Below are 15271 nucleotides of genomic sequence, written 5' to 3' on the forward strand. Positions count from 1 at the left end.
AAACCTTGTATCGAATTTGTACTTTTAAATTTAAGTTATGTAATAACATTAGATTAAAAGTCACAACTAGGTCACCTTTTTGGGTATATCCTTATATTTTGTTACCATGACCATGAAAACAACCCAAACATAAATCATAAATAAAATGCATTTCATTCAAAGCATGAATATAACCGTCTATAACTGAGAATTCAGGGGAAATATTTAATTCAAAAAAGTGATGGTTTGACTAATTCAGAGGAAATATATATATATATATATATATATATATATATATTTGCTGAGCAGAAAAATCAATATTCTTATTTCATCCAAAATCATGCAGCCCTACAAACGCACACATACATATCATGCACAGCTCACACAAATACACGTTAACACACTCACAGGCAGCAAGAGCCCAAAACATGTCAGGGAACTGCTGAATCAGGGGAAGGCAGTCGAAGTGCAGTACATAATGGTGACCACTAGGGGTAGTGAGGCTGTTCCTCACTGGCCACATGAGCCCAATCTGACCCAGAAAGATATTCTGTACATGCAGTCAATGAATAAATGTTTTGAGTATACACACATTTAGATTACACATAGATAGCATTATTTCATTCATCTTGTACGATATAATCTGCACCTCCTTACTTTTCAGTAAAAAGAAAAACAAAGATTTGACCACTGTGACATTTAAACTCCACACACGGTCAAAATGGCGAATAACAATTTTTTCGAGTAGTGGGCGGTGCACAGACAAGTCTAACCAAGGAAGGAGTTTTTGCATACAGATGTCTTAAATTATGTCAGATTATGTTTGACTCCCCTGGAGGCCAGGAGGTCGGGGAGACGAGTGTCTCCTTTGGGCTCTGATTCTGGAAGGAGCAGTGAGGGTGTGGCAAGGCAAGGGGTGTCCTACAGGTAAGAGGGGCCGATTGGTTTTCATTTGCTTATTGGATTTCTTTTCTCTCTCTCTCTCTCTTTTTTTTTTTAAACAGATCCTTCCTCCCTCCTGTGCAGGGGGTGGCACCTCAGTCCCCCAAGATAACTTTCACAAAGCTAGCCACGTCGGTTTCTTTGGCCTCATGGGAGGTGAAGAAGGGATGTTGCTGAGGAGGGAGATGAGATTATTCAAATAGCAGGTCATCAAAATGTGGCAGGCGATTTGCATTGAAGCACGGCTTCTAAAAGGGTGAAGGGAGAGTCAGACAAAACTGATGTAATGGTCTCAGGACGCTCTCCAGTGTCTGAATGACAGTATTACAAGGCGCAAAGACGTAATACATGCGTGAATGGAATCTGCTACAAACGCAGAGGAAGGACAATGAAGCAAGTATTTATTACACTATGAGAAAGATGTTTAAAAAACAAACAAACAGAGGACCCACCATGAGATCTGTGTAAGTCGGCCTCTCTTTGGACACTTTCTTTAAGCTGCAGGAGACAAAATGGATGAAAATGTTGACTGCAATCTGAGATTCCGTTCAATTCCCACAAACATCATCTAACAAAGAATGAAGAGCAGTAAAAAGAGAACCAAACGGTCTGGAGTCGGATAAACACGCGACCATATAAGGGTACGTAATAATGAGCTGCTCACCTGTCAAATTCTACGTCACAGAATTATACTGATTAATCTCAACTTTCATTCACTGTCTTGAAAACCAGATCAACACACATTTTTATTTATTTTTTGGTCTAATTTAAAAGGGGAACAGTAAGTCCACTGGCTTCTAGCCCAAAGCGATCAACCCTGAATGGGTCACAAAGACAATGAAAAAGAAGACGCACCACTGAGAGGTGAAGTCCACGAGCTCGGGGGAGAACTGCTCAGCAGGAAGCTGGGGCGAAGGCTCTTCCACCACCTGCTTCAACTGCTGGAAGGGCGTGCCCCAGGATTCGTAGGGGAAGCGCAGGATGGCGAGCTCGATCTGAGTCGCAGAGAGGAGCAGATGTCACTCGGAAACAGAAAACGTTTCTGTCATTCAACTACATTGTGGTTTCTGGGTGAATGAGCAAAGATTTGGGTACAGCAATACAGTTTCACAAGACGTGAAAACAGTCCGTTACTAAGGTTTAACCCCATGGAGCGTCAGGTACAGGATAGACCGACTTTCTATCGTAATTTAGTTGAAATCAATTTGTCATAGGTCAATAAAAGAATGTATTTGCCGATGAGTGCATTTCCTGCTTTTCTCTCACGATGCTGCTATGAATTAAAAAGCATTTGCGTTTGGCTCGAACACATCATGCGCCGTCCTCACCATTTTATCAGACTAACTACTACTGCTGTAATTAAATATTTAGATGTCATACAGTAACTGCACTCGATCCTGCAGACTAACTGGTTTAAAATAAAATGAGCCCTTTGCATTTGTTTTAACATCCATGGTCTGTGTGGCTTGAAGACGGGGCCGGTGCGGTGCCCCCCCTTCGACTACTAAAACCGAGCCATTATTGTTTGTCATCTCTCATTTAAAACTGTTCTCTTCTTGCCACCGAATCGTCATTCTGCTTTTGTTATTGTCATTCAAATTGGTCTCGTTCTGGAACACTGGCTGCTCATCATCAGAACCTGAAACCAAAAGATGTGCCAGATTCAAAGTAAGGAGAGACGGCCTTTGTTTGCAGACTCCACAAAGCCAAAAAACAAAATAGCGTCTGAAACGCTCAAATTTGAAGGTGATGAACTATTAACCACTCTTAATAATATGTCTAGACTCCACTTTACCTCGAGTTGTGCCTCATTATTTCGACATAATGAAGACCTTAAGATTAGCACGATGGGACACATTTAAAGCCACGCGTGTTTGAGATTAGAAAGCTTGCAATTGAAATATTCACACAGAAATGAAAACTCAAAGAGCCATGAAAGCTGATTCACCATCGTGATTCCTAAACTCCAGATGTCCGACTTCACGTTGTAGCCTTTCTGGTTCGTCTCAGGGTTGATCCTCTCTGGCTGCAGGGACAGAAGGTCAGCTGAGGTCACTTACGGCGGCGGCGGCGGCGGTCGTCAAGGCCGACCTGCTCACTTCCCCGTCATTCCTACGCTTCTTGTCGACACACAGGCTGCTAATGTTCCCTCGGTGCTCGGCCAATCAGCAGCCAAGCAGCTCGGGTTCAAACGCAACCAGGTGGTTTAAACGTGTGAATTGCTTTGAAACATGCCGTTTCGAGCCACTCGACAGGTAGAACGGGTAGAACGCCCCGACGAGCCGTCTGACTTATAATAGCAATTAGCATGTCAAAGCAATGCTTTCCCAATCGAGTGCCTGTTTTGTTGCGTTGTCATGTTTGCGAGGACGTCTGTGTGCGGAGCCTGTTCAGCGTGAATAACTATTGCATTCATGCTGGGCCGGAGGAGAGGCCGACACGGCGGGGCAGCATTCAGAGCTACTCTCATTATCAATTTCAAATGTTCATACATTCTGTCTGTCCTCGGCTTGAACTCTTATTTGATACAGAAACGCCCGTGTGAATCGCCGGGTGCTTTTCTCCGCCTACCGCCATGTAGGGTTTGCAGCCGGCGTCCATGGTTTTAGCCACAGAGTCGACCAGGTATCCGCTGATGCCGAAGTCGCACATCTTCACCTGGCCCTGAGTGTTGATCAGCACGTTGGAGGGCTTCACGTCTACGACGGCAAAGACGGATGTCAGAAGAAGAAACACTTTGGGGGGGTTTTTTTTCTGCAGCCACCCCAGTGCTGCGGCTCACTGGTTAAGACGCTATCAATGTAATTTTCACACTTAAGAATCCTTCCTAATGACAGAGGTTTGGTGAGACGCGAGCCACAAAGTGTAAACACAGGAAGGATTCAAACCCCTTTGAAGTTGAAGAACCTCGATTAAATGAATGCGTGCTTTAGATTTGGGTACGTTTATTTTTTGACTTCCTGTTCACCTGCAATAAATCAACACCAGCTTGTTTTCACATTTCTAAACTCTAGGATAAAAAAAACTCGGACGATTGTGAAATGCTTAAACGACAACGGTCTGCACCTAAGCAGGTTACATAATTCCTGGTGATGGACTTTTCTCGGTGATGATTGCAGCATTCTCCCGAGGCTCTTTCGCATGCAAGGATAGGCTGAGGTGAGAGACATTTGCTTGCACAAAGGCTATAATTACATGTGCTCGGAAATACTATCACCATCGGTAAACACTCTGCGCACAAAGGACTGCAGGCATTTTTTTTTATTATTATTATTTAACATACTGTCCACAAAACACATATGAAAATGATTTGTAAGTGCATCTTATTGTGGGAAAAGTTCCTAAACTGCATGCAGACTTTAACGCACTTCATGGCGTGTGCTAGATGTCAATGGCTGAATCTGAGTCATCAGAAAAATCAGTCAAAGTACTGGAAGGAAGGGAGGAAGGAAGGATGCATCATCATCGGTCATTACGAGGCTCTTACCTCTGTGTATGACTTGCAGATTGCTGTGCAGATGCTCCAAGGCTTTTACTATCTGTAATAACAAAGGCCATTAATAAGCAAATGAGAGTTATATAACAAATAATGCCTTGAACCTCGCATCAGCTCAGTATTCACAGGAAACGCATCGTGGCGTATAAATGTTTAATCCTTCGCGTTGTGGAGCGATTCGAGTGAACCCACTGAGACGGCAATCTTTCCCAGGATGTCCTCCGGGATCTTCATGCCCTTCTCGATCACCTGCTTGTAGAACTTGTCGAGGGAGGTGTCCATCAGCTCCATGCAGATCCAGACGTCGCCCTGGCAACGTGAAGTCAAATTTGGATAGAGAGAGATGGGTGGAGGGGGTAAAAACAAAAGAAGAAAAGAAAAAGGAAACGAACAAAGCACCAGGATGCATTCCAGGCAGACAGGAAGCAACAGATTTTCCAGTGCGTTAGTCACGCTCAGGAAATCCGGAATATCGACTTTGCTGTTTTCGAGGGGTGTTTGATAGTTTACTGCAAAATCAATAAGGGGATGCAGACTTTGAGAAGCAAATGATCCATAAGCGAGACATCGGCGAATGTCGGCTTATGTGAAATGTATTAATATTAGATACTAAGAAGATGCGATGAAGGATTTAATTAAAATTGATCTATTAAAACCTGCGAGGACCACAGACAGGCCTTGCGTTGGGATTTACAGGTTACCTCTCTGAACAGCGCTCCGTAGAAGGTGACCGTGTAGAAACAGTCCACCGTCCTCATGGAGATGTCCAGATCCATGAGCAGCCTCTTCTGCTCCTGAGTGTTCACCGTGGCCCGAATCCGCTGAGAGAGGACAACGGCGAAATTATATATTGAGATTCATATAATGCATTTTTTTTTAGGAATGTTCAGATGAAACTAACACCATAAAATAAAAAAGTAGTTTGGTAAAATTTCCACTGCTGAAGATTTCTGTTTCAAACAGAGCATGAAGGAAGTCAAACTTGTCTTCACCGTGGAGCTACAGGCGTCCCGCAAATAACTCTCGAGTCCTTTCTTTCGACACTAAATCCCTTCTTTGTAAAAACTTTATTTAAACTGACCACCACAGCGTCGTGGAGACTGCACTTGTGCTGCAGTTTATCTTCCGCTCATCGATCTGACGGCTTCAGTGTGAAAGCGCCGGGACGTTCTGTGCGAGCGCAAGCGCGCTGCCCTTCACTTGCCTTCACGGCCATGATCAGTCCGCTGGGGACGTGCCTCATCTTGTCCACCACGCCGTACGCTCCTCGGCCCAGCTCACAGATCTGCTCCAAGTCATCTGCTTTCACCTCGAAATTCTGCTCCGTAAAGACAAACAAACAAACAAAACAAAAAACACATGCTTAACATGAACGGAGGTTTAGAACAGCAGCTCTGCGATGGGCAAATAAAGGCATTCCGGTCTCCCCATAATCAGAAGTGTTCAATTCGGCTGTAATGTTCATCCAGGCCATCTTAACAGCGAAGCGAAGAGAAGAGGAGGAGGGGGGGTAAGTAAACAGTGAGGAGTTATGCAAGAGTCCAAGGCAAGAGGAAAAAATAGAACCCCTGAAGGGGATTTGGAAAAGGTGCAAAGATAAAAGTGAAAATGTGCCGATCGGAAATGAGTCCAGAAAATGAGCCGCAGTTACCTTCTCTCCGATGGTCACGCAAGCTTTTGAGTCCAAATCTCTGGGGGGTCTAAAGCACAGGGACAGAAAAACAGACGTGATAAACTGGTTGCATTTAGCAAGTCAGGAGGAAATGACTATAAAATATAAAGTCAACATGTTTAAATGAAAAATCTCAAAGGGAAACTGAACAGAGAACACGAAAAACCTTATCTATCAAGACATGTGTCTCTGTTCTGAATAAATTAAGAGAAAATAATAATAAAAAAACAAACAAATAAAATACATACATTAAAAACAATTATTTACCATTTACCTGTTTCCAGAAAAGTTGAACTCGTGTTACAAACGGATTTATGAAAAGACAGACACTTCTGTGACGATGAACAAGTTACACTAGTTGGAAAATTAAATGAAAAGTAACCCAATGAAAGAAACAAAACAGAAAAAAAAAATAAGCTGGGGGGGGGGAAACAAGTTACACAGTGAAATAATTAAATATAAAGATTTTTTTATAATTTAAATTGAATAACTATGTTCACACGGCTTAAAACGAAAGCTACTAGAAGTATCCTCCTAAATTCTGAGCTTCATGTTAAATGTCAAGAGGGATTGGAACTTCAACAATGTACCAAACAAAAGCTGAAGGATTCCCATTAAAGCGATATCAGTGCCGTATATTGGAATCATTGAACTCTTTGTGTTAAGCAGAATGTGATGATGGTTTTTCGCACTGATGAAGTGAGAGTCAACTTACGCTGCAGCAGGAGGAGGCTGCTCAAATACCTCTTTAGACAGCTTGAGCACTGGCTTCCTCTTACCTGGAAACACACATCAGACACAGAATATCATTAAGAAGCTGAGGCAGAAGCTATAAATTAGTTGATATTCGTGCTAAAAGCTGACGGTTAAAGGATTATTGCTGCAACTTTCATGACTGAAATGGTTGTTATTTTCTTGGTCAGGGGGGTTAAAAAAAGATTCCGGGGCAAATTTCCAAGAAAGTGACACCTTTGAATTATTATTTTTTTTACAGAACTGACACCCGTATAAAACGTTAAAATGGTAATAGGTGACATGTTTGATAAATTCGATTGATGATATCAATGATCAGTGCTGAATCAATCTACAGTACGAGCAGAGCGTGCTCTAGTGGGGGCGAAGGCAAGAAGGAAAGCATCCGGATGAGACTCCAGATGAGCCGACCACAAAATGAAAGCGCACTTAACGTCTTAACATCACTTAGGGATGAGGGATCGGGCGATCAGCATCAATGCGATATCGACTTATAAGCAGAATGAGGACAAACGGAAATTAAGTTAAAGAACTAAGGGAAGGGAAACTTCAGTCAAACCTCGATGATGTTCAGAGTGAGTCAGCAGCTCCTTGTTATATTCTTAAAGGAAATTCGATTCAGATTCAAAATCCAAACCGTTTTTCCTGGTTGCGCTTACGTTAGACGTCCAGACAAACGCGCGCACACACACACTCACACACACACACACACACACACACACACAGCATCTCCTATGAATCGCATCCGGCTTACAGTTCGTTTCGGAGATTTCCTGTTGACATAGCAACTGCAGCAGGAGGCCAAAGCTCCGTCTCATCATTGACATTTATGGTTGGATGCAGTAATTGACTCCAGATCCTATTTGAGCGCAAAAGATCCTGAGAGCAAGAAGAAGAGGAGGAGGAGGAGGAGGTCTGGCAGCTCAGGTGTGCTCTCTCCACCTGGAGGTGCTGCACTGACGGTCCCAAGGCTGGACGCCTTCCTAATGGGGCGTTATAGTTTCCCATGGGCGTGATCCTGTGTGTGTGTGTGTGTGTGTGTGTGTGTGTGTGTGTGCGGGCATCTGCCTCAGACCTCCTCAGACTAGATTGAAGCAGCTGAAGCCAGTCAGATCTCGTTCCAGTTTAAGGGCCAACGTACGCAACGATGGACGGATCTGTCTGACAAAAAGCCTTCCTGGAGGCGCATCACACACAAACACATGGTGGGTTCAGGGTGTCCTGGTTTATTTAAACACTGGCGGGTGTGACACTGCTGTTATACGCGGGCCCTCCACCGTGCCTCGCTTTGCCTGCCTCCCGGTCTCCGGGATTTACACACACAACAGTAGTAACTGGAAACCCGCAACAAATCGGCGCACATTAAGAACCAGGCAGAACACAGACCACAAACACCTGCAGCAGGTCTGCAAATCCATCTCAGTGGCGCTACTTTATTAGAAGGAGGAGCTTTGGGACGGTTGTCACGGCATTCTGCAACATCCTGGACGCATTGTGCTGCAAAGTCTGGCACAGACGTGTTAGCAGACACGTCTTAGCACATGACTGGCACGGTGCGTTCAAAACAATTACCGGTAGGACACACCTGGGAAAAAAACGTGTTTTAGAAATAATTATCATATCAATAACTATTTGGATAATTGTAGTTTCAATATTTTGCTCCACATCTACATCAGGAAAAGGAAGGACAAATTTCCCAGAAATCCAATTTACCACAATCTGCTTGTTTAGCTGCAGGAAACATTTTTTTTCAATGAAGGGAAGTACAGATTCCACATGACGATGAGAAGCAAAGTCATTTGTCAGGTGATTACCGGTAACCTCCAACAATGATGCTGCGAACTCAAACCATGAAGATCCTGAGACAGGAAGCAACATAAATCGGACACGCAGCTCAGTGCGGCATGCAAGATCGCACGTCTCCACCAACGAGGACGCCAAACATCTTCTGCTGCCGAATGAGAAGAGAGCAAAGAGAGGTAGTGGGAGAAAAAAAAAAAGAGGACGTTGTTGGGGGGGGGGGGGGGGGGGTCAGAAGGGTGGTGTATTATGTAATGGTTTTAGCTGGCAGGGATAAGCATGCGTTCTGCTTTGTATTATAGCGCGGCAGAGAAGAAGAAAGCACTGAGATCCTTCGCTGGCAAATAATCTACGAATCAATCAGAAATTCTGATTAACAGTTCAGTCAATTATACGTACCGGTAACAATGAAATTTTTTTTACCGATCGCTTGATGGTGGAAGTTACTGCTACTTCCACTTCTTGTAACAAGAACAGAACATTGAATAAATAGGCTCAGCGTTCAGTAGTTGATATTATTAAATCCATCGTCATTGCAGAGGGCTGCATTGTTTGAAGTTTACAGATATAAAGCACAAAGTTTTTTTCCTATGGAGTCATTATTGTTGGGAAATAATTAGAATGTGTGGAATGTTGTGCACCTTTATCTCGGCTGATCTTCTAATGTTTAGAATAGCCTTACAGCACATTTGCAAATGCTTTTATTTGCAAAATATTTTGGCATTTTTTTAGGCCTATGTAAACAGGTCAAAAAAATATAAATAATATAAAAGATATTCACATGTTTGTGTGATAACTTGATTAGGTTATAAATATTGAGAATATCTTTAAAGGTAAAACATTAACCATGAAGTCTCCAAAAGACATCTTTGAAGTTTCTTTTTTTAAAAACAAACAAACACTCGGATCATTTCATCCCTCTGGTCATAGATTGTCTGAGGCAAAAAAAAAGAGGATTTCCTATGACTGGGACATCGGCAAAACATAGCAGCACAAAAAAAACATACATCAAATAAAGCAGAAGCACTCAGGCAAAGCAAATCGGCAAAATATTGTCCTTTATTCTTGCTGAGGACAGCGACAAACTTGCACACTGTGGTAGGCGGGGCGGGTTGATTAAAAGCAGCAGGACGCGTCATTCCAGGTGATTTGCATCACATGAGCTCAAGTATGTGGTGAGATGCCAGAGCAAAGCCGACAGAAGATGTGCTCCTGGTTTCCGCCACGCCCGAAATAAGCATGTAATCAGCCTTGTTGTGTGCGTGTGTGTGTGTGAACGGTGAAAGGGAAAAAAACATCATGCTGACAGGAAGGCCTGCAGGCTGGAAACAGACGTGCAGAGAGACGCAGCATGTGAGGGCAAGTGATAACCGGCCCGCGTGATAATGAGCCTTGGATCACGGGGACAGGCGGTGCCCTGCTGCTCACCCTCACATGCACTCTGGTTGGAATTCCAACAATCCCAAGAGTTCCTCAATGGAATTCCACAGACCCACAGCAAGGCCGATCTACCGCAGACAGTGGAGAGGCAGGGAACTGCACAAAAGGTGGGACAAGGAGGGACAGGAAACACAGAGAGCTACATGGAGGCATGGAGTGACAGATGAAAAGAGTTGGGGGGGGGGGTGCAGTTGGCAGTGAAAAGAGATTTGAAAATAGCCCAGGGCCTCCCCCCCTCCCCTCCGACCGCTCTGGCAGGTTGCGAGATATTCTACACTTCCAAAGACGGCAGCTCCTTTAGCTTACAGCTGTTGGAAGCTCCTTTGGGAATCAAGTCGTCGCCGGCTCACGCTACACTTCCTGCAAGTTCGGGTTCAATGAGAACGGCGCTCGCAGAAAGCCGGGGGCCGCGCCAGGGTATCCGCTTTGGATTGCCTCAGAGCAAGAAGGCCCCAGCATCAGATAACGGAGCTCTTACGGGCTCATCTTTCATCGGCCGATGCTCCCGACTGCTTGGGTTGTAAAAAACGAGGGTCCTCGACAGCGGCCGACCGAGTTTAGATGAAGGACAGCTGCTTCGAAAATCTACGACAACCACGAGCATGCTGCACGCGAACAATCTGAGCCGAGTCAGCCGTATTCAGCAACCGTAGGTCTGTAATAACAAATGGAAAAAATTAAATCAAGGAAACTTTCAATCTTGTTTTGTCGACAGAAAATTCGTCACCAGCTCTTGTTTGGTGCTTTAAATATTTCAGCCCAAAACAGTCAAACTTGTTCTGGGTTGTTGAATATCAGCATTTTCTTTGTCCTTTATGGCAGACTTTGGACAACCGGTTGAAACCATCAATCAATCATGAAAATAAGTGCTACTTGCAGCCATATTTGCTCCGCGTCTTGTTTGTTCTGAAGCCGTTTGCACACAAGCTTAAGCTCGAAGCAAAATGCCATCACTGGATCGGAGGCCTGGTAACGGACAGGCGTAATTTACTAAGGGATCCATGGCCTTGAGCTGCAACATCGTGAATCATTGTGTGTTTTCCTGTATATATTCACACACACACACATAAACACATGATGCTATTATGCCACACTTGATGATTATTCCTTCATGTTGTTCAGATTCTTCTATAATGCATGCACACAATCTGCTGCTTTACTTTGAGAGGTTTTTTCTTTCTTTCTTTCTTCACACGACCGGCATAAACTACCAGACTTATTTCTGATCGGCGCTGAGGTGCTAATTGGAACTGGTGATGGGTTGTTTGATTCAACGCAAGCACAATAAAAAGAACAAATTCGGGTGAAAGAGTAGCTCCGGATTCCTCTCATGCGCAAATTCCATCTTGTGCAGCCACTTTCCTAAATTGTTACCTTAATGCACGACATCTAAGAATCATACAAGCATATTCCCCTGCAGGCTTTTTTCTCTCGACCCAGTTGCAACATTTGGATCATTTGCATCCACTGTTTGGCATTGCACGGTGCGACAGCCCTCCTCTCCGAGACCTCAACCCCATTCTGATGACATTTCTGCTGGGGGGGGGGGGGGGGGATCTGGAAACCTGTTGCCATCACAACCAAAGAGGGTTACTCCAGTTTGAAAGGAGTCCTAAATTTACGCGTCAGTCATTTTCACTACTCGCACTCATTGCGTAACTTCATTGCAAAGAAAAACTGCTGCTGATCGCTCACAGCTGCGACGTACAACTCTGCTTTGCAGCTAAAAATAGCAGCGTTTTTTTATATAGAATCTCCAATATGTGGTCGCTAATAATGCCTCTTCTTAAAGCTGGACTACAATGCTTACTCTGCCATACCGATGAATAGAGGATAGTTTCAGTGGATCATCTGAGCAATGCTCCTAACGGTTGCAGCAGCCACGACGGGACCAACTGGTCCAACAACTGACCAGGCAAAATGAGTGTCTGCAAATGCAGCCTGAATTTAGCATGAGGAGAGGAGACATTTGTGCAGGGAGGACAGGAGCTGGGAGGGATGCATCGGCCAGTCGAGCACACGGCGGACACTCGACGCGGCATACTATGGCGAGGGTGAAAACTACCACGCAGGGCAAGGCTTAGGAAGGAGACATGAGAATAGAAGGAAATCAGCAGCAGGGAGGACTGATTTCTTATTTTCGGGGTAGAATTCGCTGAAACGCAAGGAAAGTAATTCAGCAATTATATCATAAAAAATCAATAACAGCTTTCTGGATTTTGGGAATCCTGCTCATACACTGTTATTGCCTAATCACCACATCCCTATTCTCAACCAAGGGCCTCTAAAAGAAGCATCACCATTTAGGATGCACACTGTAATCACTCATGGTGTGGTCACTTTGCTGGGAGACTCCTGACGTAAACCTTCTCTTCGCGTTGCAATCACGTATTCATCGTCATCATCAGCGGATTGGATTAACAACAATGATTTTCTGAAATCACCTCCACCATACATTCGAGGCATTTCTATTCCGATTCCAGATCTCCATCCGGCTTCACACCACCGATCCGGACACAATCCGGGGAAAAAAAATTATTCACTCAATGGAGTGACTAAACTGGCCGATTGATTAAGAAATTGTTTCTTCCAGCCTAGATTTTCTCCAGCACGCAACAACCGCTGTCACAAAAGTCCCATTCATCTATGGACAATAAAAAAAATGTCTGGGCATTAGTCATCACAAGATGAACTGGCTGCAACAAGACAGTTCCTCTGTGTAGGTGGGCGGACAATTGACTGTACCAGATAAACAGTGCAAGGCTTTGACCATCGGGGGGGGCTCTCTCTCTCTCTCTCCTACCTGCACAGCCTCTGACTGTGTTTGTGTTGGTGTGCGTGCGTTCTGCATGTTGTGCAATCAACCAGCCTCACTTTGTGACTTCTCGGAAAGCATGAAGAAGGGAGGGGAAAATATCTGCACTGCCTGGACTGCAAGCTGCATGGAAGAGCTCTGGGCTGCATGGAAGAGCTCTCAAGCTGCATGGAAGGGCTCTCAAGCTGCATGGAAGAGCTCTCAAGCTGCATGGAAGAGCTCTCAAGCTGCATGGAAGTGCTCTCGGGGCTGCATGGAAGAGCTCTCAAGCTGCATGGAAGAGCTCTCAAGCTGCATGAAAGAGCTCTCAAGCTGCATGGAAGAGCTCTCGGGCTGCATGGAAGAGCTCTCAAGCTGCATGGAAGAGCTCTCAGGCTGCATGGAAGAGCTCTCAAGCTGCATGAAAGAGCTCTCGGGCTGCATGGAAGAGCTCTCAAGCTGCATGAAAGAGCTCTCAAGCTGCATGGAAGAGCTCTCGGGCTGCATGGAAGAGCTCTCAAGCTGCATGGAAGAGCTCTCGGGCTGCATGGACGCGCTTTCTCCACAGCGCCTACTGCTGCTGCACGGCAGATCAGACGGGGTCAAAGTGTGACTTTGCGTGCTTTTGTACACACGCTGGGGCCAAACGCTGAACTTCAGTGGACACTCGACCCCGCAGCCTGGACAGGAGGAGCAGCTGACATAATGGAGACAGCTCATATTTACATCCTTAACAAGCCCCCCCCCCACCCCCCCTGCACTTGAACACACCACTTCCACAATGCTCACAACTTTATTCTATTATTAGATTTCCCATCACAAAGCGAGGAGTTAAAAAAAAAACCTGCACCCAATAACCACTCAAAGTTGAGTTGCAAGTTGTCACGTCACGTCGTCTCGCTGCAACAAACCATATTTGTAGTCCTGCACACGATATGGCTTTCATTATTTCCCCCTGAGCAATGGGCAGAAAGCCACACGCACAAACTCGTGCAGAGTTTATTATAAGAGAGTTGCAACGTCCTGATCTCAACATCTCCGTCTATAGGTCGCTAATAAACGCCGACGGGACTGAGTACGCTCTGAGCATCGTCTTACCAGGAACTGTGCAAAGGGGAAGATCTGAAACAGGAAATGCAACTGACCCCATCGAAGCCACCTAACTTTAAAATGCACCGGCCGTGCTCGAGCTGCAGCCGTGCATGTTGCAAGCCGTGCAGCGGGGATTGCACGTCGGGAGTCCTGCACAGATCGGTTGGGTATTCTTACCTCCCTTTGGCTGAGACATTTCCCCTTTGCTTTGATGAGGGGGAGGGGAAGCACAAAAGACTTTGCCTTCTTTCTCACTCCCTCCCTCCATCGCCCTCGCACTGGAGCTTCACTGGCTTGCTTTTTTTGCAACAAAGATGCAAAATACAAGCCTCGATCTTCATGCACTTGGAGCCTTTTTGCGTCCGAGGCGTGCGTGTCCGTGCAAAATGCGATGTTGGAATTGCACAGCCCCCGCGGGCGTCGGGAAAAGAGGTATTTTTTTGCAATTGCACTGCAAAGAATTCTCCGCAGCAGTTACATGATGGGCCAAAGGCTGGCAGCTGAAAGCTCCTAACTTGGATCGGCGTGAACCCCTGCGAGAGAATGTTCTTCCTGCTTGGAGCGCGGAGCGTCATGGGAAACGTAGTTTTATCAACGCTGCACCCGACAACCGAGTCAGTCTGCGATGAGATGAGTTGCAATCACATTTAAATCACAGCGCGATGGAATCTAAAGGAGGACTTTCATAAAAGTCCTTCTTTAAAAAATAAAAGAATAATATTCATTTTTATTTTTATTTTATTAGCAATTTAAAAATTGCTTCCTCTCCATTCTATTTTCAAGACGAACATTGTTCTTATGTATGAGTTAAGTTGAGCAACACCAAAATTTACGGGTGGGATAAAATAATGTTTTTAATAATTAATAAGTGAAATAATGCTTTTTATCAAAGTGATATTTACTTTAATGCCCTTTTATTTATACTCCAAAATATTCAGTGCCAACAACAACATGGACTTTTCTGTGTGCAACATTTATTTCCTTCCTGCTGTAACATCTTGAAAATTAGGAATTAAGAGGTTAGAGTTCAAAGAAGTAATCCCAATTTGGTAATGCAAATGCTTTTGATCAATAAGTATTTGCTTGTGGTAAGTAACTAATTGTAGCTGTCAGATAAATGCGGCGACTGAAGGTACATGAAGTTTACAGATATAGCAATGAACAATATGTCTGTACGTAGCGGAGAAATGACAACTTCAAGTTTACTTTCAAAAGTAAAAACTTTATTATGAGGTTCAAGTAATTAATGCAACAACAGAAAATAAAGGTAATAGCACCAAACAAATCAATGAAATGTAACAGG

At 44.5% G+C, this 15271-nt stretch overlaps 1 protein-coding gene across 1 annotated transcript; it reads right to left on the reverse strand.

The window, feature by feature from the left end:
* Positions 1-1016: 1016 nt before the first annotated feature.
* map2k6 (mitogen-activated protein kinase kinase 6) lies at positions 1017-14236 on the reverse strand. Its single transcript, XM_068754265.1, has 12 exons — positions 14125-14236; positions 6805-6853; positions 6069-6117; positions 5622-5735; positions 5119-5238; positions 4610-4726; positions 4409-4460; positions 3493-3620; positions 2870-2947; positions 1777-1916; positions 1374-1419; positions 1017-1094 (listed from the first exon to the last, which is right to left on the reverse strand). The coding sequence occupies exons 1-12, from the start codon at positions 14234-14236 to the stop codon at positions 1017-1019; spliced, it is 1083 nt and encodes a 360-aa protein (XP_068610366.1).
* Positions 14237-15271: the final 1035 nt, after the last annotated feature.

The sequence above is a fragment of the Brachionichthys hirsutus genome, chromosome 21 (genome assembly GCF_040956055.1).
Source record: "Brachionichthys hirsutus isolate HB-005 chromosome 21, CSIRO-AGI_Bhir_v1, whole genome shotgun sequence".
Taxonomy (NCBI): Eukaryota; Metazoa; Chordata; class Actinopteri; order Lophiiformes; family Brachionichthyidae; genus Brachionichthys; species Brachionichthys hirsutus.

Coding starts and splice junctions, on each gene's coding strand:
- map2k6 (XM_068754265.1), bottom strand. CDS start 14,236: ATGGAGGGAGGGAGTGAGAAAGAAGGCAAAGTCTTTTGTGCTTCCCCT. Junction 6,118..6,804: donor CAGCCTCCTCCTGCTGCAGC/GTAAGTTGACTC, acceptor CCTGTGCTTTAG/ACCCCCCAGAGATTTGGACT. Junction 4,727..5,118: donor ACGGAGCGCTGTTCAGAGAG/GTAACCTGTAAA, acceptor TCACGTTGCCAG/GGCGACGTCTGGATCTGCAT.